The sequence below is a fragment of the Xiphias gladius genome, chromosome 8, assembly GCF_016859285.1.
Source record: "Xiphias gladius isolate SHS-SW01 ecotype Sanya breed wild chromosome 8, ASM1685928v1, whole genome shotgun sequence".
Classification (NCBI taxonomy): Eukaryota; Metazoa; Chordata; class Actinopteri; order Istiophoriformes; family Xiphiidae; genus Xiphias; species Xiphias gladius.
In genome coordinates this window covers 23,243,629-23,268,576 of record NC_053407.1, presented here as the reverse complement: position 1 = coordinate 23,268,576, position 24,948 = coordinate 23,243,629, and the positions used below count along the sequence as shown (strand labels likewise).

General features: G+C 42.3%; 1 protein-coding gene across 2 annotated transcripts in view; it reads right to left on the bottom strand.

Annotated features, from left to right (window-relative positions):
* The window catches only part of wnt7bb (wingless-type MMTV integration site family, member 7Bb), a 31,749-nt gene extending 7,279 nt beyond the window's left edge, over positions 1–24,470 (bottom strand). Inside the window, exons 1-2 of one of the 2 annotated variants that reach the window (XM_040133062.1) lie at positions 24,400–24,470; positions 16,865–17,091 (exon numbers count right to left, since the gene is read on the bottom strand). In XM_040133062.1, the coding sequence (XP_039988996.1) occupies positions 16,865–17,091; positions 24,400–24,470 (298 nt within the window). Of the gene's footprint in view, positions 1–16,864; positions 17,092–21,684; positions 21,768–24,399 lie in introns of those variants that run through there. The other variant, XM_040133063.1, reaches the window with a different exon arrangement.
* Between the last annotated feature and the right edge of the window lie 478 nt (positions 24,471–24,948).

Here is a 24,948-nt window from a genome sequence, read left to right as displayed (position 1 = left end):
GTGAGGAGACAAGATTTCACAGCAGCAACAGCAACAATATATTAAACTTACTAATAAACGTTTAACGTGCTATATGTAAGTTTTTGCTGTCGCTACATAGCCAGCAATAGCATTAACAGCGTTTTTTTCACTGGTCTGGAAGAAACGTTCAGCATCAAACTTCATTCCTTTACTCGCCAAGAGCTGTGTCCAGTGGTGGAAAGCAACCGAAAATTTAACTCTTATTTTGCTTCTATTTCTATCATTTCTTCTCTTCTAATGAAGTTAGCGTGCTAACCAGCTAGCCCCGGCCGTCCTGTCTCGCAATACCACTTTGCGTTAGTGAGTCACTGTAGCGTCTGTCCTCAGTCCAACATGGGAGGATGAAGAAATAGCGCATAAGGGAATGAAGTTTGATGCTGAACTCGTAACGTAGACTGGTAAGTAAACAGCTGTTAATGCTAACGTTGTCTATATGGCGATAGCAAAAACTTACATACAGCACCTTTAAATAAAGAAAGTTGCTATAATTAAGTCCTGTGGAATCAAATATTGCACTGCAACTAATGGTTATATAATATGGTGATTATGTCTTCAATTAACTGATTAATCATTTAATGTATAAAATAGTGAAATGTGTATATTCAAATTTCCCAGAGCCCAATGTCATGCCTTCAAATACTGTAGCTTGTTTAGTTCAGCCTCTTCAATTTGCAGTCATTTAAAATGGAGAAAAGCTGCAAAGCCGAAACTGGCAAATGTATATCATGGAATCATATTATCACATATAAGTACTTTGGAATATCAGTGATGGATTTAAGATGAAAAGGATTATGTTACACATTTAGCCAAAAGGTTGATAACAATAACGATGCCATACCATTCCTTTCTCTTCTTAAATACCTCAGAGTCCTCTACTGCTCTCCTAATGGCTACAGAGGGATCTGGCTTAAAAGGCCTCTCATGGTCTAAAACAGACTGTGGGTTATTACAACCTTAGTCTCCTTTCAACTGGCAATAATCTGGAAGGGGCCGAGCAGCAGAAACAAGGCTAACCGCAAAGTGTTTCAGGGGGGCCTTACAGCATTTGGAGAGGAATGTTTTGTAAGTCTTTTGATGTATGTTGTGTAATGTACTCAGATGCAATTATTGGAATCTCTCTAGGTAAAAATTTTCTGCACTTCAGAGAACCAAAAGCTCCTTGGTGACATACAGTATAATTTCTTCACTACTTTTCAGAGAAATAGCTACAAAGCTTGTCAGATCAGTTTGGCAGCAAACTTTACTGCACAGTATCACTTCAGATCTAACCAGCAACTCCAGTGTTCTGGACGTTCTGTCACTACACACTGCAGAAGACTAATGTGTGAAGAGCAAAGGATATATCAAATTAGCTGTGGTCAGAGATTCCTCAGACTTGTTTATTTATATATAAGTAAAGTAACATCTAGTAAGAATAACTCTAATCATTTTTGATGAATATTGTTGGGTTCTGGTGAACATTAAACAGTTAAATCAGGCATTGTATTGGACTGCATTCTGCCTGTAACATGATCAAACATGTCAGATGTTTTCATAGGAATAGAGGTAAAACAAATGTACCAAACCTTCTTAGTGCAAAAGGGAGCCACAACAGATTTGAATCTTTGAAACACCAAATGAATGACGTATTATATAATGTAAACATTCAGTACCTACAATAAATACACTGTCAGCTATTGCAGACATACCCAAAGTCATATCCACCAAACATAGAAATAACATCTTAAATTGAGCCAACAGAGGAGATGTTTACATCTGCAGCAGCAAAGTACAACAATAAAGTGGAAATTATATGGAAACAAAACACAAAAAATGCTTCAGATATAAGAGAAAATACAGTATGGCCTGTGGTATTTTGCCTGACCAAATAAACTCTTAACCCATTTTGAAACTTACTAGGTGTAAAATCGTTGCTTATTTGACCCTATTTAATGGAAGCAGACATTACAGTCAGATGGAGCCAAAGCTGCTAGTGCTAGCTGGAGCCTAGCCTAGCCATGACTGCTCTGCAAAAAGCAGGGCAGTGAAAAGCACATATCTGGTGGGGTATATATTGCCTATGTGTACTAATTTTATGGAGCTTTTTTTCATTATATAAGAAGTAATTTGCATTAAGTGCTTCTAAATACACTTCTCATATGCGGTCATTTGCAGCTGTTTTCCAGTTCATTTCCTCTTCCTTCTTCAGAGGGACACCTCTTATTCTAGTCTCGGGGGCATTTCCTGAACTCTCAAAGATGTTTTCACCCAAAGCCACTGTTAATTTCCTATCCTGGCACTGGTGCTGTGGAGCTAATACCAAGGCCACAGGTTTGCTCGGTTGGGACTGACTCACAACCACTTGCTTCTCTGGTTAGCAGCAGAGCTGTGCCCCACCAGCTTGTGGTAACATTCTGCTGCCCCCACCTCACACACATGCACAAATGCAGACACACAACTGTGGCGTAAGTGCATTCATACTCATACCCATGCACGCAAAATACTCAGTCACTGGCCACATAATAAAAATACACAACACACGCACACTACCCTCCACCCTCACACACATACACTGTTAAAAACACATTTGCACACAGACGCACAAACAGAGCATCACAGTAATGTTTAAAACAGGATAAAGGCAGTTTCCAGAGAAAGGGTGGTTCCCTGAGCCATAGATGCATGCCCATTTCTGGGTCCATTGAGTTGTGCTGCTCATGGGGAAAATGATGATGATGGAGCTTGTACTGGATGTCACCCCCTGATGGGTCTGGCACTGCCAGGGCTCTGCCTGGCCATAATGAAAGCCAATTACACAAGCCATGGAACTGTGGTGATCAAGACCCTCTTTTTTCTTTGTGCAACAAACCAAAGAAGACAACGGAATCAGATTTTTAGAACTTAAAATACATTGTCCACTATAAATATCCATTTAGGGCATTCAATTCAGATAAAATTATATATTATTTGTGTTTATTCTTAAATCAAAAATATAAATATCAAAGTAATTCACTCTAAATAAATGCAGAGTTATGTTTGAACTGTAGCAAAACATGTTCAGGTTTTAATTTATGTAAAAAACATGACCATTACAGAATGTATTAATACTGTTGCCCAAAAGGAACAGAAATCAAAGATCCAAAGGTTCTGATAATGTACTGAACAAAACAAAATACATTAATATAGCAACAACCAGGAAACTCCCTATTTTAACAACAAACTGTTTTCTTGTGGATGCTGTGTGTGGATAATCGTCGTGCTCCTGTGCCCTCAGGAAAGAGAGAAAGCCCCTGCTTTGCTTAACAGACGTGTGGTTGATAAAATGTGGAGGAGAAAAAGCACCCATAACAGCAGCAGAAAGCCCTGAAGAAGCTGGCCCCAGAGTCCTGACAGCCCTCCAGGAGGAACCACCCTGGGATAGCCTCGCAAGCTGCCAGTGGAAAATTGGAGTGACCAGAAAAACCTCAATGAACTTGGAAACATCCAGGAGAGAAGAATGAGGGAATATTAAACCAGATGTCTAATGGAGTTTAGTGGCAAGTGTCTGCTACACTATCCAAGAAAGTAGGGAAGAAGAAGATCAGTCTTGCTTCGCCCAGAACAGGTACTGGAGTTCATAAACAAGCCTAAAATATCCTGTTATATCCCTGTGTCAGGGACTAAAACCAGAGATGTAGTGAAGGATACTGACTCAGTATGCCTTGGCCTTCACATTAACTGACCACACCACTTTGGACACTGGCCCCTGCTGCAATGCCTGTCGTGTCTTTTGACCATCTGCCAAAACTGGGACACAAAAAGAAGTCTCTGGATGTAGTGGCTCGCCACTAAAATGGCAATCTGTGTTTAGAGCTGGAGGAAGGCACACCGCTAGACAAATTTCACATGACACAGCACAGGAGATTTACAACTGACGACACTATACGGGCAGTGCTGGTATAGTATAAGCTAGCTGATGTAGTAACACTACCACTGACCTCAACAGGCCTCGTTTTCTTCACCGCTCACAGGCCATGGTTGGAATGGGAAAAGATACACTGAAGAAACTTGGACAAGAGACTGGCTGTGGAGGCGAATGTCTAAAAACGAACCCAAGGTCGATTTTGGTATGTGCCTACCCCATCATGAGATAAAGGGTCGAAATCTAAACTGAAGGAATCTGTTTTCTAGCTTGTGAGACACCAAATGCACAACAATCTTATTATATCTTATTTTATGATATCTTTTACCTTACTTTCTGAATAGTATTTTGCATTCCTTGGTTACTATCATGTCTAAACTCACTTTTAAAGAATGGCTTATGTATATGTTGTGCTTGTTTAACTTTTTAAAAATCTTGTTAGCTGTATGTTAATGTTTAGTTTCTGGCACAAAGAAAGCTACTGACAACCAGAGTGCAATTTCTCTTTATCACTGTCAGCATACTTGGCCGCAAAACTTGATTTTGATTCTGCCAATGGAGGTTGCACAAGCACATAAGAAGGTCTGCAGCCTAAGCGAGCTGCAGTGAAGCATGTAGACGTAGGGCACTGCAGCATAGATACAACTTAATTACTGCAAAGGTGAGGAGGAATGGATAGAGTACGAGGATAGGAGACGCCATTCAGCGGATGAAAAGGGCTGGAGAGAAGTAGTTTAGGCTGGAATACCGGTCGGGGTCTACCAAGCAACAGGAACACACACGCATGCACAAACACACACAGACCGGCAGAGCCCAGCAGTGCAGTTGAATGGCCTCTCCACACAAGCCAAGCCTGATGGTGGGGCAGTGAAGGGGAAAGCTTTTTAAAGGCCCCGTCATCCCGGACATGCACTCACACCCCAGGGACACAGGGGGACTGGATTACATAAGAAATTACATTTCAACAACACAACGATACACTGGAGTTTTAGAGCTTCGTATCCATTAAGCACAAGGACATCCTGTCATGGACAAATGGTACCACAGTGACAAAGGGGAAAGTGTCACCTGCTGGTGGCCAGGAGTCTTTGCACTTGTGGTGATGTTGACTGACAGTAGATCATCAGATGGGCAAGAAACATTTTTTTCATCCAGAGGACATTCAGTTGGCAGTTCAAAGTCCGCAAAACTCACCTGCCACTTCGATTCAATTACCGGCCAACTACATCTTTAAATGGAAAGGGAGATATCCAAAGAAGTTAAGATCACTGCTTGAAGTCCACTGACTTTAAACTAAATCCTGCTGGAAGTTTTTCTATTTTTCCCCTTATTCTTTCTGCCTCGCTGCACTTCTACCATCCAAATAAAATGAAAACACTTAAGCTAAGAAAGTCCCCACTCTTCATTTAAAAAAGCAAAAACAAAACTTTATACAGTAAGAAAAATTCAAAATATGACCAAAACATACCACCAAAAACCTCTGCAGAGGAGTGAGTCAAATAGAAATCTGATATACATTTTCAACACTGATCATAAGTATACCTTTACATACACTCCATTAAAAGAGTTATTTTCTACACTGTACATATATAATACTAACATTATGACACCGGAAATACTGAAAAAAAGCTCTGACCAAAGCCGTCTCGGCGCTGGAACTGTGTCTCCAGGGCCCCATGGTAGGGGAAGAAAGCTGGAGGAAAATCCCTAGCTTTGTATACCAATCACTGAACTGACTAATGTGCTCTCTACTACTGTTTTCCGTTCCGCTTTATGTACCGTTGCTATGAACATATGCTCGGAGCAAATTATAGACAAAGTTGTGGTCCGTGAGGTTTGCAGCTCGAGGAATTAGCACAGCCATGTTCCTGTACAATAAAATAATATTGTTTTACCAGAGCTAGGCTCCACATTCTCAGTGTACTCACATCATAGAGCTGGAGAAGTGACACGCTTTGGTATAGCCACTCGCTGTAGGGTCTCGAGTTCGATTCATATAATAAGGAGGGCTTTGAGCAGTAAAGCTAAAATAATTATGAGGGTATTTAACGTTGCCGGTATTAAATGCTGAGAATCTAAGTAAGCTGCCTCCCAGGCATAGAAAATTGGGCTGGCAGAAAACATCTCAAAAGCATCCTTTTTCTTCCCTGATCTCCCTGAGGTGGAGATAAAGCTTTTTGACTGAATACCGAGACTTGCTAAGACAAGCACAAATCCTTCTTCCCACCCTGTCATCCTAATAATGAGACCGAATCAGGACCTCACCTGCTCAGATCTGGAAATGTAGGCCTGGATCTGCTGTACACGGTAATCATCAAGTTCATGTGAGGACAGTGTTGAGGATTTTCCTCAATTTCAATCCCATTTGACTTTGTTTCATCTTCAATGGAAACATATTTACTGAGATATATATCAATCCCACATCATATCATTGAAGATATCATTATCATCATCACTATAATCAGCGAGTCAAATATGCCACTGATGACATGTTTCCTTTCTTATTACAAAAGAAACCTCCAGACCTAACATTTCCATATTCGTAGATATTCATCAAATCCTCAAATAAAGCTCCAGGTCTCTTAACATCCTCTCCCTCCTATCAGTGTCTCTTTACCTCAAACCCACTAACTCTCCGTCTCACTGCGCTCTCACCTACGTGGGCCAGTAGCTGTGTGATTGTTGGCACATGTAAATGTCCAGTGGCGGCCCTGCGTGTAGAGAATACAGTGAGCGGCCTGGGATTGTGTGGAACAAAGCGCGCTGTGAGATTACAGTTGATCCTCTCGCATCCTGTTTCCTCCAGCGTCTAGCGGCACTGGCAGACACAGACAGACGCAGATCCCACCGATAACACATCACTGTGTGGAGGGGAGGGGCGAATGACACACAGACACAGGGGCCCGCGGGTCAGGGCCCAAAACGACCCTGGGCCTCGTCAGCAGACAGACAGTGGGTGGGCAGGAGAGAGAGAGAGGGAGAGAGGGGCTAGGGAAAGGAGAGGGACCCCAGCTCCCGACACACCCACACAGTCTGAGACAGAGACAGAGCTGATGAATGAACAAGGAAAGGGGCCTGGCGATGATAGCACTGTTTGGGTGCGTAGGACGAGAGGCCCCACCCTAGATATGTTGTGGCCAGGGGATGTGAGGCGAAATATTGGAAGAAAAAAAAGTACGAGATGACCTTCACCGAGCCCTGATGACCACAGCCCACACACTGTAGAACAACAAAGCATCAGACTCCCCTATCTGATAAAGTTAGGGGAAAGATCCTACACACTGACACGTACACACACACATACACGACTGCTCTGTTTTTTCTGGAGGAGGGCAGAGAGGATTACGGCAGCCCACATGATGATGGGCTGAAAAATAGTCCTTTTATCCACCACCGTTCCACCATAACACAATGCACGCGTCATTTCCACACTGTTATCCACATGGTATTAAGTACTTGGCTGCCTGGGAATGAATCTGCAGATTTGCCGGTAGCTTGGAACAATGATGCATCAGAGATATTTTATCTATTTGTGACACCAGCCACAATTAAGCGTCCCTTTGTCATAACGACAAATATATTCATCTCTATTGGATAACAGAAATAGGTGAATGAGTTGATAACCACAATTTGCCTGAAGTGTGCACAACCGACAAAGAAACAAATCCCACAAAGGGGAAAAACCTTGGCAGCAGTGAGATGATTCATGGTATTTTGGGAGAGTTCACCACTGTCAAAGTATCCACTTGTGTGCTCTTGAAAAACCCCCCAGTTTTGAAGAATGAGTTTTTCACTGTCTTTATTAAGCTAGACCTGGGTAAAACACTCGTTGCCAACTGACTAAGCTCATATGTCAAACAGGGTAACGTTGTAGTTTTTTCAATGAAGAAATTAACTGTGAAGCCTCACTCCCTCATGACGATAGCCTTTAAAATATAAGAAGCAAAGAAATCTGTCACTGTTTCTTTTTTAAATTTTGAATAATGATTGGGTTGACAATGTAGGTGGCTACAGTTACACTGACTTATTTACTTTCAAGGAAAGAATGTTTATCTTGTAGCCGATATTTAACTTGAATGTCCATTTTTAAGACTGCATCACTACATGATTTAAAGGGAGTTCAGCTGGGCGAAATTAATATTTCAACTTGCATTTCCCTCTACTTTGTCAAAATGAGGAAACAAAGCAAGAATGGAACCACATGGTCATTTGAATAGATTTTCTTGTCCGTTCATTATTAGCCTTAGGTTGGACTGTGATGTTGTGCTTGCATTCTGCGGGGATATGATTTCACCACAAATGACCATCAACTGATTCCGAGAAGGGGAAGGATCTCCGCCAGTGCATTCATAATCTGTAAGTACTCTGCCGTACTCAAACTAGGGTCTTGTAATGCAGTGCATGAGAGGGAAATGTTTGAAATGTGGGAGATAATTAATAGCGACCTCAAGCAAAAAACAGTGAACAAAATGGGTTCATAAACACTAATCACTATTGTAACTTTTTAATTCCACCTGATTCTATGTATGGAATATTTGTGAGTAATGTGACTCATATTTTTTTTTCACTACAGTCTATAATACCACTGGCTTCTGTTATGATATAAATTAAGGTGATCTGGGATGTCACCAAATTTCTGATCGGCACCAATTTACATCTCAGATAAGACGCAAAGCCGCAAGTTTTGATTGTGTTTGACTTAAAACCATGTGCTGAAAGAATACACTGTAGACATTTTTTGTCCTTTTTCAATATAGTTAAGACATGAAAACCAAAATTCAGTGCATCTATTGTCTCTGACATGCTGCAGCCAAGGAAAGAAAGACTTTAAATCTTCAATCAATTCAGTTTTAAAAAGGGGTATGGAATGTAAAACAATAAGCCAAAAACCTTTATCAACCACATTCTCTTTGCACTCACTTTTCCTCCTCCACTGCTTAATCTTGGAGTACAAAAACCAACCTCAGCACTGAGCTATGTCTGACTCTATCTGCCTGTAGTGACCTTTCCCCTCCTCTGAGAGGGAGCTCTGCTCGGAAGAGTCTTGCATCTCCAGCTCCCGATCAAGTATGCGCCTGTCCAGGAGTCTTTCCACACAAGTGGTTTTCAGTGAACCTGCTGACTTAAACATCCTTTATCTGACTCGTTTGGACCCTGCAGCCCAGCAGTCCTGGCAGGTGGATCGTCTACAGCCTTCACCACAGTGTGAGCTTCTGAGGGGGAGATGGGTGAAAGAGGGACGAGGGAGGGACTGGCTGGGAGGGGATACTGTAAAGGAGGATGGGAAAATAAAGACATGAAAACACCTTCTATTCTCTAACCTCCTTTCAGCCCAAGCGCCCGCATTTTGCCATACTCCAATTTGCTTTTTGGTAACATATATAGACATTTTTCTTGAGCCGTTTCCTTGTTCTCATCCTAAGAATTTCTAGTCGTGACTTTCTAGTCATTTAGCTTCAGGCAGCAACTTAGTGCCTATCTGAGGTAAAGGAGAGTGAGAGACAGCAAAAGAGATTAAACTGAAGAGAAAGCAAATGGGAGAGAGGTATGATGTAGGTCACTGAGGAAAACAGACCTTTCCTTGCATCTTTCCTTAAAAGCCCTTTGGTTTCAAAGCAACATTAATAAATAAAGTCCTGCCTGCAATTCTACCGAGGCCAATCTGCTGTTTAAAGCCTTCTTTAAACAGCAGATAAACTCAAACATAGTTTTTGGCACTGCTATGAAAAACACAACAGTATTCCCTCTGCAGCAAACAGCTCACCTGCTCAAGTGTTGCATCCATTCTTGTTCAAGGAGCCAGAGGCAGCATGATTGTAATATTTTACTGCCGGCACAACAAGAAACCTCTTTCAGATGAAAAGCATGAATCAGGATGGTGACAAACTGGTTGGAAAGTCAAACAGAGAGTAACCAGAGCAGGCCATTTTATGACAAAGGGGCCAGTGTTGGCCTTTGATGCTGAGAGTAGCCGTTGAAAGGTGTCCATTTTCAAGCTCCAATCGCTAACATCAAGTGCACTGCAATTTGAAAAGCGCTATAAGGTGTTCATAAGCAGATCTTTTAAGTGAGGGGCATCTCTATTATAGGTGGTTAGCCAAAGGGATGTGTGATGTTACACAAGATGAGGCTTTTTTAAGTCAAAACATGTTAATAAAGGAGTAAAAAGTATAAATATGTTGTGATAGTGGAATTCATTTCCAAAAACTGAATCTACCACGGTTGAGAAGTAGAATAAACGCAACGGGAAAATAAGTGTTCATATAATATGTGTGTTAAAGTTGGGGTATAGGGCAAAGATCACTCGCTGGATCCAAAACACGTCACCTATTATGTGAGATGTGTAACAGAAACCACATGGGGTTTTTAATGCACTTCATGCGTGGGTGAACGCACTCGAATATGCATAATAAAACTGCATCAACAAATAACAGCCATGGGATCAGTCTTGACAGGAATACTTAAAATACAATGATTCATCCAAAAACCAGGCCAAGGATTATGATTGGAGGATTGACCACGTTTGCCATTCTTATCCTGAACCCCCCCCCCGACTCACTGATGGATCTGTCTCTAATTTTATTATTACTTCTTAATAGACTGCAACAAGCCACTCAATAACACCCGCTTCTTTTAGCACAGGATAATTCATTCCACATTTTTACAGACTGAAGGTACCAACTCATGCCAACACCATAGCAGGGCACAAGGGGAAGACTGCTAAATCTGCTTTTGCAGAGGAAACAGAGATGCACTTAAATTGCGAGTTTCAAATGTCACTGCGAGTTTATGGTGTTGTTCTCCAATTTGTCAGTTAGAGCATAATAAGGGTGCCAATGCTCTGTGCAAAACAGAGAAACTGTTGAGGGGTAGAACTGCAACAAGAATGGGGATGCTTTCATTTTTCCATCAATCCATCTAACCTCAAGTCTTGTGTTCAGCAGAGTGTCGGGCAACAGAGGTGGTGCCGACCATCTTCTGAAGTGAATACACTTTTGTGTTTACAGTAGAAGAGTGAAATAAATATCAAATGACCTGCCTTTGAAACTGAATCACCTCTGCTGAATGAAGATATCTCGGGCTCTGTAATGCTCAATAACCCAACTATTAATGTGTGCTCTCTTGGAAAGCAAATGTAATACCATGGAGCAGCTCCAGAACAGAGAGACTGCCTCCAAGAGCAGGCAGCACAGAGAGAATGCATTAGACTTGCGGTCAGCTGATCTTTAGCTCTTGAAAAAAATGCCGACATCTCCTCCCTCCAGTACAAAACTAAGACTGGATCACAGAGGAAGGGGGAAAGGGTTAGTGTTCATAATTTGGGGGATTTGAATCAAAAACTTAAATGGGAGCAGAACGAGAGTAGCTTTTCCCCTCTACTTGATTATGTGGGAATCTGCAAATTCTGAGAAGGGATTGGAACATTTTGTTGAAGGGGTGTATTCCATGATTTCATATGCCATGCTAAAGAATTCCATAATACATAAAGGCATGGTGAGAAAACATGGATACATCTCCATTCATGAGAAACAAACACTGGAAACTATCACAACAGAGGATGTTGTTCACAAGCTGATGGCAGCTTGACAGTAAAGGGGTGAGAGAAACGCTAAATCGTCCACTTTTCCACAGTGTCGAACTGGCAGGTGAGATCTGCAGTAGCTCCCATGATGAGCTAGTGGGGCCATGATAAACTGAAATAGCACTGTCATATCCCACCTAATACAATTCCCACCTAGAGCAGTGAAGTGCTTGATCTCATTGCCTCAAGATGTAACCGCCAATCACACACCCGTATCCACCATAACTGCCGAAACGTTAAACTTTGACAGTTACAGCGACTAATACAGTCATCTTTTAAGGAACTGCACATAAAAAGCCTATAAGTTGTTGCAGGATGAGCCCATTCAACCCTATAAATGGGCAGTATTCATCCACAAAAAGTTCAGCTCAGTTGACTTCATCCTGATCTCTCCCAATAACCAGTTTCATGTGTGCATGTAAGCACAGCGAGAGATCAGTGAAGTTTGAGAGCAACTCCATAGAGACATATTGAAACTAAGATTACAATACGTAACCGTTGTTCTATTTCACACAGAATTCACGAAGGGGCAAAACTGAATCACTACACACCCTGCTGTGACACTAACACAAAAATACGCTGTTGCATGGCCACATGCGCTGCCACGCTCCATATAACCAGACTGCATATGGGGAGTAATCTTTGCTACGTGAGCCTGGTTGACTGCAGATCATTGTTGACCATTGTTCTGGTGAGTGAAGATGGTGATGATGGGTGGCACAACTGACACCAGGCTGGCTTTAATAGTGCAGTAAGTCTGTAAGACTTAAGTGCAACATATCTCTCACACCCACAGGTCTCTTTTCAGTGCTGAGCACAAACCCAGAGGGAAACATGCAGTCAGAAACACTTCAACCAGCAGTCAGAAAGGTAGCAAAACAACATCTGGACATGCAATCCAGTTTGAGTACTGTTAAACAATAATTACATTTAAAAAAAAGTTTGGGATATAATTGGTTATGAATTTCTTATTCTGATTAACTTAACTGCTGAGACATTTCGGCAAGTCAATATCACTAGACTCAACTTTAAAAGCAAGTCCGCTTGGGAAACTAGATTATCTAAACCAGTTATCTGAAAGTGAGAAGTCGGCGTATTGAAACTATTAACCACACTGTCCAGTGTAAATATCCTGCTGTATATTATAACGGTTGTGTGCACTTGCAGGTTGGCAATGCGGATTATTAAAATGGATTTCAGGAGCTTTCACCTTCTCCTATTCCAAATAAGTCGATTTAATCGTGAATATGATCACACTAGTGATTAGTTTAATAATCTGACTTCTGATACTATCCTTAATGTAGTCCTTACATCAGTAAAATATTATAATCTATAGGAAGAACGGCCAAAAAATAAAAAATTGAAACCTTTGTGCCATGACAAAAATAATCACATTATCACCATTGATCAGAAGCTTTGTGATTACCTTTGATTGTCTGAGTCTGTGTGGTGTCCCTCCCTATGCTGTCAAGTCCTACAATGTTTGGCAGATATAATCACCAGATTGGTCATCCATTTTCCAAACTTTAAATGTGCAATCTCTAACAACAAATCCATAACTCACTCACGAGGAAACACTGACAGACCTGTGCAAGCCGAAAGGAAGCTCAGAAAAGGTTTGTCCTATTTCATGTGTCCAAAATGAGGCAATACCCAGTGGTGAGAGGATTTCTCAGTTCACTTCAATTCAGTTCAATACAACTTTATTTTCTTTGCAACTAATTTTCCAGTCAGTGAATGAAGTTATTGTTCATCTCTGAACATCTGGCTTGATCTTTACCACAATTTATCAATAACACATTTATTAAACAATGATATTTGTGTGTGAATGGGTGTGTGTACTTGTTTCAATCTTACTGACAGATAGAACTCATTAAAATGTAAAACATATACTTGAGCTCACTTTGTTTTTTACAGTTACTGATGCTTTTAGCACTACATTTTTTGTATTTGCTAAAAAATTTGAACCTCCTTAGGACTAGTGTTACTTTCTAAAACCATGAACCCACAGCCCGATCACAAAACCAGTGCACAAGCCTCTGTTTAGACAGTTTACCAATCCCATGTACAAAGAGCTGCTGTGTGCGCCTCGGTGCAGCCATGGGTTCCACCAAATATGCAAACATTGTCAAGAGGCACAAACGATGCAACATTTTCTCCTTTTTTCCCCCATGAGGAGGAGGAATAAATCCATTATTTTGAAAGAGACGCATCCAAGTCACAGGGGAAAAATCTTGGTGCCAGAAATTTGCTCGTTCAAGAAGATGTTAAATTTCTTACAGTTTTTGCTTTCAAGAACAGAGCTACAATGCAGAATGAGATTATATGGTCCCCACAAGACATAGATAGATAGAGCCATAAAACGTCACAATTTGCGGTCCAAAACTGTAAAGTATTTGAGCAACTTCAAGTGCTGCTGCCAGATTTGATCTTTGGATTTATCGTATAAGCATAAAACATTTCACTTTAATCTGTGCAGTTTAGCTTTCTTTTTAATGTATATTACCCGCATGTGTGATTCAAGTATGACAAGAAAGGCGCAGATCCGTGGTTATTATCAAATAAGAAAAAAAGAAAATTAAATAAAGTCTTTGTAAATCTGCCATGGGAACCCTGAGTGAAATCAAGTTCCACATTGGTCTAAAAGAAGACGTCATCAGATATTTTATTGAGAAGGCCACGAAGTCCCATCATTATTGGACAATCATGGCAGGCCCAGTAGTCATCACTCTCTGACCAGAACTGGACACCAACAGTTGATGTTCTCAGCGTGGGCACATGAAGCATTTATGTGTGCAGATCTACTATGGAAACCAAACAAGAAGAGCAAAGGCGAGCATGAAATTCAAATGACGCCATTTTTTTAAATGGGATGTAGATGTCGCATCACTCACCAAAAAGTGGAAACGCCCCCACTGGGTTGAATTGCCTCAACCTGATTGAGCTCATACAGTACATTTGGCTTTGCATGTACATCAAATACACAAAGATGAGTGGCAATGGTTACTAAGCCACATTAGAGAACGAGGACTGTGTGAACTACAAAGTACTTTAAGTAAACAGTAAAATACGTGGAAATACGAAGATCAATCCTAAAAAATGTAGAGAAGACACACAGATGCTTCCAATGAACCGGTGCTTAATATCATTCCTAAATCTCTACGCCCTTAAAAGAACAGACCAAAAGGAGGAGAAAAGAGGATGTTGAGTGTTGAGGAAAACAACATGAGCTCCATTACAAAAGAAAGCGCCGCGTTCACAACAAAGAAAAATGCTTTTGGAGAGGGAGCTGGAGCTAATTCAGCTACTCCTTAAGAGGAGTGATTGTTAACAGAGCCACTGGATTAAATGCACAGCCCAGCCACAACGTAATGGCAACAAAGTATCTTCTAAATGAAAGGAAATATATAAAAGTCCCTGTAAAACAAAAGCAATGCAAAAGAGGTTTGCAAAAAGCCAAGTCTCTCAAACAAAAGCATCGTAAATGTAAATTTTTGTCTGCTTTAGGCCTTTTTCTGCATGTATGTGCACACTCTCATGAACCAGCCAGGCAAGGACACAACCAATTTAGCCCGATTAACAACAGATGTGTCCATCTATTTTAGTTCGACAAGCGTTCTCTGCAATAACACCATTAGTTGTCTCCTCATTTGTGATATCATTTTTCAACCATACGTTTTCCCCATTAGGGCTCCAGTGCCTTTCGGTAGCTTTTCCATAACTTTGGCATAGCCAGGAATAGTCGGCATGCTGCTAACCAACAGGCTCATTGCAGAACCTACATCAACAGAAACCAGAGCGCTGGAGAAATACAACATTGTCAATTGAAATGAGGACAAGTAAGATGGGCTGGAATCAGCAGTATATGAAGTCCTCTTGAGCAATGCCAACGCAAATGGTTATACAATAGAGAGTCAAAGAGACTGTGTCTTGCTGGTTTGAGTTTTGACTGTGTGATGTGTGCAGTTTGGGTTTGGCTTGTGAACAGCCATATTTCATGGGGTTCAGAGGGTCGGTGGCTGGTACCACATTTTTGATACTCTTGTTGTACTGTTTCTGCAAACTGAGACAATGGGATGGCTCAAAACATGCATTATGTAACTTATTTTTCTTTTTCTGTTGGAAAGTCACTGGTATTATCATTGTCAACTTCATCATTACCAAATGACTCTCAGTGACCACCAGCTGCAAAAGAGTGCTCCATCCTCGCTTTGCATCAAGTACACACACCAACCTCCAAGTTGCAATCGCTTTTTTTGTAATACGTTTTCAGTGTTCAGTTGTTGATGATCCGCTGGGAGCACTGCACAAACACAAACGTGTGAAGATCTATCACTGACAATATTAATTACTCCCAAGCAATGACCATATCACATACGAAACATTCCTACCCTTATCCTTATGAATCACGATATTGCCCTTAAATGACCCTGTAAGCAGCTTCAAAGTTTCAAAAACATGATTCGATACTGTAAAACAGTGTCTCATATGGTGTGTATTCGGGTGTTGGTTGTTTCACTGAAGCTGTATATTGCTGAAACTGAAGATGTATTCAAACCTAAGATGGCGTTTCTATGGGCATCTTGTGCATCATTTTCGATGCATGTACCTTTAGTTCAACAGCACATTTTTGGTATTTTGGTATTTTAACATTCTAAGAGCAGAACAACTGGGAAGAGTGGGCAACTGGCCCAGGGCCCAAGTGCCAAACAGCCCAAAACTCTGTGTTCACTGCCTGTTGATTGGCATTTGGTATTTGGATTGATTGCAAATTTTTTTGAGAATTCAGACCAATAAAGTATAATATAAATCCAGGCAGAGTCCTGTATTATTACCTATTTTTGTGGACCGTTCTTGTTTGAAAGTCTGATTTTAGGATCAGATTTAACTATTTCAGATCGTTTTTTGCTCACACGGTTCAAAATTCCTAAATAAAGCCATGTTTCATTAAATTATCACCACCTAAGTGACACACAAGAAATAGGGGAATAGGTTAATCTGGCCATGACGTGGGGGGTTAAACAAAGATCCGCTACATAACATACAGTACATTTGTTATGATCAATCCTGGAGAGAGTCCTCCAGAGTAGGAGAAGTTAACCCGAAATCAAAGCATTAACTCAAAACTAACCTAAGAATGCACATAAACCCAAATTCAATCCCAGTTTTAATTAAAAAAGGTTTAACACTAAATGAAACTTGCTCATTAAAGAAATGAGTAGTGGCAGAAATGACATCACTTTGCAAAAAATATTATCACTCCAACAGCTAAACCTCAAAAAGCTTCTGACGAGGACAGCCATACAGGAGCACACGTACACAAACCCATACACAAGCTCACACTGTGACCTTTCCCTTTTTGAGATAGAACCCAGACTGACCTACTCGCAGCTCCTGACCGAAGACCGTCCTTTCTCCCAGCGCCGAACAGTTCCAGCGTCCATATCGGAACTGGTATTGACACTCATTGATGCCCATCTGGGCGCCCTCGCCCACAACAATGATGGCGTCCGGGCGGCTCTGGCAGATGGCCCGCTGGCGAGGTGCCAGCCCGGGAATCTTGTTGCAGATGATGTTGGCACCCAGGGCCACCACCGAGGACAGGGCCCTGCAAAAAGTAAGAGAAGCACACCACCGCACATGCACATGAGCATTCATACACAACCATCAATAAAGACACAAAGACATGCGCACGTTACAACAAACATACATGCATGCACGGTTGCACACACAGACACACACACACACACACACACACACACACACACACAGACTCAGTTAGAACTTCCAAAGGATGGTCATAATGACTCACTTATGTGAGACTCTCCAGAACAAGATTCAATTCAACTGGTGATTGATGCACGTTCTGTACTAAAGTGAAAGGTGCACTGCATGAAAGTACAGCTATTTAATGGATTAGAGGTAAAAGAAAAACTTAACCCAACATTAAACATAAAAAAATACACAGGGAAACTTGCTTAAACAGCCCAGTGTCAGAAAACAAGATGCTTATTTGACGACTGAGAAGGCCATTTCAAAGAGTTTTGGACGGTGGGACTTCGAGTAATGAGTGGGGGTTTTCGTGTTAATTGTTAGGTAACATAGTGGCATGAAAAGTTGCCAGACTCGACTCTTACGCAAATACAGTATGTACACTTGCTCAGTGTCTTGTGACGTAGATGCAGGGTTCGCTTTTTAACCAAATGTCCACACAAAATATTATTCCTTATTACTTGTGTTATTATGTGTTCGAAACTTATTCAGTGTGTGAAGTGCAACCCATAAATTTCTTGAGAGACTGCGTTTACTTTAGCCACATACTAAGACTGGTTTGCATGGAAAATATGTAAGGTTTTCAACACTGGTCGCCTTAATTCGTAGAGTATTAATGGGCTGTATAGTAAATGACACAGTTCTTTCTCAGCCCTCCTCAGAGAGACTTCATCACATCTCATCGCTCGATGTGATAATATCAAAACATATGTTAAAGATGGTTTTGTAACCGCTGAGAAAGCCAAAACAGATTATAGCTAAACAAAGTGCTGACTTTCTCCACAACTCTGTTTATAACCCTTGAAACCATGTAGATACATACTTTTCAAACATGTCAGGGACGGGGAGCCATAAATGAGCATAGAAGCGTACACCGGCTTTGAAGTATGACGTCGACCTCCAAAGGCTTCACCACAAATGGGGAAATGTAGCCCAGGGAAGTTGTGTGTCAGCAAAAAGCGACGGCGGCGTAAGAGGGGCGAAGAGGAAGAATGGGTGAGGGGAGAGACACCGAGAAATAGAAACAGAGACCCTGACTTCTGTGGATTCTAGTTCACAGTGATGTTGGTAGGAGACCCCGCCTAAGAACGAAGATTTGATCGTTAATTTGGAAATCTTCCTCGGACAACCATATTCCCTTTCTGCTGGTTGCTTAAGTTTCTCCACAAAGACAGAAAAACACAAATCTCAATTTCAAACACATAAGTTCAAATAAATCCCAAGTGCAGCAGGATGCGTATCTGTTACCAAATGTAGGCCTGCACACATTCTCTTGGTCTTCTCTCTGCAGTCTGGGGAGGATACTACAGTATATAAAAGGGAAAATTCTGTTGGGTATATTTTGCAAACCGTGCTCTAAAAGTTAGCACTATTTTGAAAAAAAGGAAATCCTGTTACTTGTAACTTCTTGTAACTGTAACGTCTATAATATAAAACAACTACAAATGAAAACTTCTTTAAGAAAAACACGAAATTCATCAGGTGCATTCGGTATCCACAGTAAACGCTCGAGCCTGCGGCTGCTTTCAAACCCTCTTTGCTCTCCCTGCTATTAAACAGGCTTGAACTCCTCTGACCCTCTGTGACCCTCTGCTGTATATGCGGTTGTTCATGGCAACGATGACATCTTGTCTGTACAAAGCAAAAGGTCAGGCTCATTAAGACAAGTAACGCACAACTGGAGAAATTCATAGTGTCACGGCTGAATAGAACTGGTTTGTTTATATAAATCCAAAGGAAATTAAATACATTTGAGTCATTTATATCACAGATATTTCAGTGCCCTGCTTAAAAACTAATACGACACCACACTGATATTTTCAAATCTGAAAAACAGGACTCCTAATAACCTGCCCTCTTGACTCTTTCTCATGTCATTCACCTGCTAATTCACAGAATCGCAGTCTACCACGGGCAACCCAAACCATCAGACAACACCAAACAGAGAATTCCAGAGCTAAGCTTTTAAATCCCTGCATCATCAAACTGCACAAATGCGATTCTGTTTGCTTAGCGTATACTCTGTGTGTACGCCAGCGGCTCGGGGACAGCTCGCCCACAGCCACACGGGTTTCCCATCGGACGGACCATCAACAGAGAATCAAACTGCACTTGCAAACGTCACAAAATGGGCGAGCTTCGGTGCTGCGGTAGCAGTAAATAAACATCAAGTTTATACAAGACATGGGGTGTGATTAAATGTATCATGAGAAGAGTGCTGCAAAGTGTGCAGTGTGTGATTAACTACTGATACAGAAGAGAGACGAGCTGAGTTTCTGTGGAAACTGCTAAGCAACGGGGGGGCTTGATTTTTTGCCATGATCGAGCCTTGAACGCATACTGTCAAGTACATACTTACAACTGCAGGCAAACCCCTCAACTTCAGAGGTGTTACGTGTTCCGTAAACAAGGGCTTTAACACGTTAGAGGTGACACAAATTTTTAGCCTTAATAATATGACATTATTTTTGAAAAAAGGCGGGTTTTCTGTGCATGGTATATGAAATCCAAAACGTGTGATGCGAATGAAAAAAAAAAAAAATCATCCAACACCAAATCTCAGACAAGCACGGACCTCTGTGGTGTGACCTGACCTGACAAATTAACTTCTTTGGAATAACTGCGATCCGAAGCGGTGTCCACGGCGAGGGGAGCCCGATTTTTAATGGCAGTGCAGTGTGGCTTCCAGAGGAACTATAGTCTGCATCATGGCATACAGTGTGCTCACAGCCACCTACTCCATCACAGGGAACACTTTGAACCTAACTGACACACTATTAAGCTCCCAGGCACGCATCTTCTACCGAGGAATGCTCTCTCAAAAATGCCTGAGAAACAGCTTAACTAAGTCAAGTGAATAAATGCTCTTCTTCTTCTTCTTTTTTTTTTTTTTTTACTGTTATTTTAGTGCTGAATATGATTTTCCTTCTTTTGCTGCTAATTTAGAAAACACAAGAGCTTAAGATGAGCAGCGCACCGAAGCTGTTTATAATTCACAACAAAATCCTATTTACATCTAATTTAAACTACCACATCCACAGTTGCACACCGGTTAGGCCAGTGTGATATTAACAAAACAAAGTGAAAATGGCCAGATTATTGCCACTGGACCATTAAGCTTGAAATTCCTTGGTACTGGAGTGTGAGGTGTGCAGTGGCTCAAAAGCCAGATCCTTTTGCTGACGGCTCTTTTGCCACCCACTGCTCTGCAAATTTTACAGTTCAACATGTCAAAACACTAGTTCTGCAGTTCTGAGGAAGGGGCACTGTTTATTCTGAATCCATATTAGATGCTCTGCTCGGAAGGTACTTTGTGGTTAATGCTCAACAGAAAACATACTTGACTAATCAAAACAAACAATAGTATGTAGCTTTAATGTGCACGCAATCACTATACTTAGTAGTGTGGCCCACTTTTAACTGAAAACCAGAAACCACATCTATTTCAGCATCAGGTTTGGGGTCCCCGGGCAGCAAAGGAAGGAGCTAGGGGGGCATGGGTGGGTAATTATTTTGGAAGCTTCAAGAAAGCCAGTGTTCTCCTGAAAGGGTAATTCTCGTTGGATTCAAAGCCGCGGCGCATTAGAGTGTCAATCACGAGCACGTCGCAGGAAGATATTTCAAGACGTGGGCTCAAACGACAACATCGAAACGCCGCGAATTGACCAGAGCCGCGGTCGTGCACGGAGATGGCCGCGCACACGCTGCGGCAGGTCAACGGTCCTCGCATGCGTAAAAAAAAAACTGCCCGTATCGTGTGAAATTCTCCTCACGGGGGAAGAAGGACAGAACCTCAGCATCCAATTGTCTTGAACATCTCTGCCACTCTGTGGCCAAAACGAATCCATCTAGCAGTTACCAGGACGTTTTATTTTTCTGATCTTGCAAAATGTTGGCAACACGATAGCTTAATACAAACCATCACTGCTTACTCACACACACACGTAGAAAAAAAAAAAAAAAAAAAACTCATCCGCCTGCGGACGGCACATTAGCGCGTTCGGGGTCTTCACCTAATGACTTTATTCCCACGTGGATCGTTTTCCCCGGCGACGTTTTCCACTGACGAGTAACCTCTATGAGATTTTACGCTTGTACAACACTACAAAGTGAGTGAAACGCATTGTGGAATTAAATTCAATGTACTGTCTGGGCTGCACTTCTGTTTCCGTCTGCTCCCCGTGCCGTTAGTCTGGTGGCACAACACAGGCGACTCAAACTGAAATCTACAAACTGTGGACGCGGAAAACTGAAGAAAATTCATCTCAGAACCGGCGTTTAATGACTAGAGAGGAGGAAATGTAGCCCGTGGTCCGGCAAGGAAAGGCTGCAAAGGAGCAAAACCGAAGCCGCGCGTCTTCGTGTTGATGCGGGTGAGCGCGCCACTCTTTGAAGTTAATTAAGGACCCGTTAATTGGCTCAAACTTACAGGTAGCTGCCACTCGTCAGGATCAGGAAGATCTGTGGATAGTAGACTGACAGCAGTACACTGCGCGACGAGAAGATGATCATGATGACATTGAGCAAATGGCCACGTTCGGACTGATTGAGAAGGCGCGGACAGGATGAAAAAACTCCCTTAAATCAAGGCTTTACGTCCCTTTCGCACAAAATCAAAACGAGGCGCTGTGGGTCTCCGCGTCTTTGGTGTGGCGGCTCTACGCAGCTCCAAGCTCCCAGGGCCGTGTGTGCGCTGAGATTGGCTCTGTCATCTCTCAGCGGCGGAGGCTGTTACACAGTACTGTGGGTTCCCGAGCCGGAATGATGATGGTTTTAGGGATTTTGCATGGCAGAAAAGTGCCTCTCTCCACTCTCATGAGAGTCGTGCCTGCCATTGGGCAGGGAGAGACACTGCTATCCGCCCACTTTGCCACAACGGGACAATAGGGTGACACTGATCCGATCCCCGTTGGACGTGCAGGAGGTTTCATTCATCACCCCCCCCCCCACACACACACACACACACACACATGTACACACACACACACACACACACGCACGCACACACACCCTCCACCCCACCCCACCATCCAGCCAAAAATAAACAAACATAGACGCTGGCTGTGTGAGTCTCACACCATCATCACAGCTCCATGTGCAAAAAATCAGCACATTTCTTTGGCAGGATGTGTCCTTCTGAATCAACAGCTTGGTGTCATATTAACACACAAAAGTCTTCATAACGTGACAGAAATGATTTCTCCCAATGTTTCTGTATGGATGTCTCTGTAAGAGCGAGCATAGAACGTGATATTGACAAAAATCCCCTTATTTCCGATGACATTCTTATAATACTGTCAGAATCGTCTCGGGATCTATACAGTATTATGCTCTCTGGTAGCAAGTGTTCCTATAATATTTCCTTAGAGACATAAAGCATGTTTGTGGTACTCACATATGAGTCTCAATGACCTTATTATTTTCTGTGGTAAGACTATAATATTCCTATAGGCGTCTACAATATTTCTGCTGTCTGCCTGTCTGCTGTGCTCTGATGGCATTTGATGGTTTTCATCCTATCATATTCAAATACACTTTGAACATACTGTTGTGTCCCTGCCGTAAAACCGCGTGATCATTTCCCCCAGATTGCAACGCTGCTAATACCCAGGTAAAGGCGAAGCTATAAAAACACCACTCCTGTTGCCCCAGATTGGGCCTGTGCAGAGGAAATGAAATGCGTGGGGCGATGTTGCCGCAGAGCTCAGTGAGTGGACGCCTTTTGTCGCCAACATCGTGACTCTCACTCCACACCTGCAGGCTCCAGTCATTGTAAATGAAGAGGGTACCAATGTGAGATTTAGCCAGAGAGAGAGAGGGGGGGGGGGGATTAAAAAATAAAAAATAGAAAAAGGATGGAAGGAATGAGGTAACGAGGCCTTAGTAGCTCCAGTATTTGGGCGGGGGGTCACCTGTCTCCGTGTTTGCTGTCATGCGATATGAACATCTATGGAACTTGAAGTCCACAGGAGCTTCTCGCAGGGAGGGCTGACACTTTTCTGCTTGATTCATCGTGGCTGCAGGAATCTCCGAAAAAATACCACGAAGTCAACACAAGAGCCCCATTGTTGTGTGGACCTAATCATTTTCATTTTACTTAGGGAAAATGGGGTGTATCACCTCTGGCGGTTTATATTTCAGTTAATAACTTCAGATTGTTTCATGCGCAATTGGTCACAGTAACTCAGAAAAGCAAGTGTAGTGGGGCATAAAAAGTTGCCAAGTGAACAACTATTGATGAATAATCTGTTATAGTGCCAGAAAAGTTCCGCTAACTTTGATTTAATGGGTTTACCCTCCACTGCATCATCATTTGGTATGTATTTTTGCATACTTAACTGTATAACTAGGCCCCTCGGCCTTACTATAACTTTAGGTCTGGGGGGGGGTCACCATCTAAAGCGTAAACGTGTTTAATTTTACTATTCGGAACAAGCATTTCGTAACTAAAGAATTTATCACCGCCCCGAGCGTGCACAGCCTGGGCAAAAATACAAAACAGCAAAAACCTCCTACATGGATTTCATCAGGCAGAATTTGTCATGACTCGGCTGTGTGTCTCCCCGGGGTTCCTAATGTGAACGGGAGGCACTGCCGTAGGGACGGCGGAGGAGGAAGGGATAGAAGTCGCTCTGTGTTTGTGCATCAAAGGTGAGGTATTGCAAAACAGGTAAAAAACTCCGTCTGGGCGATGGAATGTGGAAATGCAACTCAGCCGGTCGCTATTAATGAAGGTATGCTGGGGTGAGCTGGATCTGGAGCAGAGACAGCGGCTCAAATTATCTTGTGCGACAAAGGAGCAGGAGTCTCCTGAGGTGAACCTAATAGCCCTCTGACAGCGAATACGACTCGATCACATTGTTGGCTTGAGACTTTATCTGCAACTTTTACGCACAACACATTCCCCCGGTGCAGGCGCTTGCGTATAATGATTTAAAAACCCTCTTTTTTCCTTTTTTTTTTTTTTTTAAATACACCTGCTTAAAACGTTTTCACGTCGTTTTCCCAAATCTGAGGTCAGAGGGCGCCCGATGCTTTCCTATAAAGTTTTCTTTATTTGTAAGTGTCGCAACGACTTTGATACTCAGGCTTGCGCATGTGTGCAGCGCAGTCTACGCGTGAATCACGGGTAATAAAAACTCACCCAAGTCTGAGGTATATGATGCCAAAACACAGGAACACGTAGAGACTCCGCTTTTGGAGGGGTTTGTGCATGATCGTTACCACTTCGTCCAGAGGCCATGCACTGTAACACAAAGTGGTCACGCTTTCCGCTCACATTGGCAGGTTTCCTAACCCTTCCAGATGCAAGTAAGCCGCCCGTTTTCCGCGACATCGAGCTGAGGCGCCTCTGAAATCCCCGACCGTGTGAAATCCATGGTCCGGCAGTACAGGTGAGATGCTGGTGACGACCTGAGAGGTGGCTAAGAACTCCAAAATGAGACGTGAGAGAGGGTCGGACTTGAAAGGTGAAGGAGTTCTTGGAGGAAGTGCCTCCTATTCGTCCTTACTTTCACGGTAGAGCCTAATTAACAATTCCCATTTCCTGCGCCTTGCAGATAGAAAAAAAGGTCTCTGTACTTACTCCCTTGCCCTTCCAACCCCCCTTGCATTACGCCTTGTCTAAAGCCTCTACTCGTCGCTCGCCGTTTCTATTCTTTGAAGACACCTTAAACTCGGTCCACGGTACTGA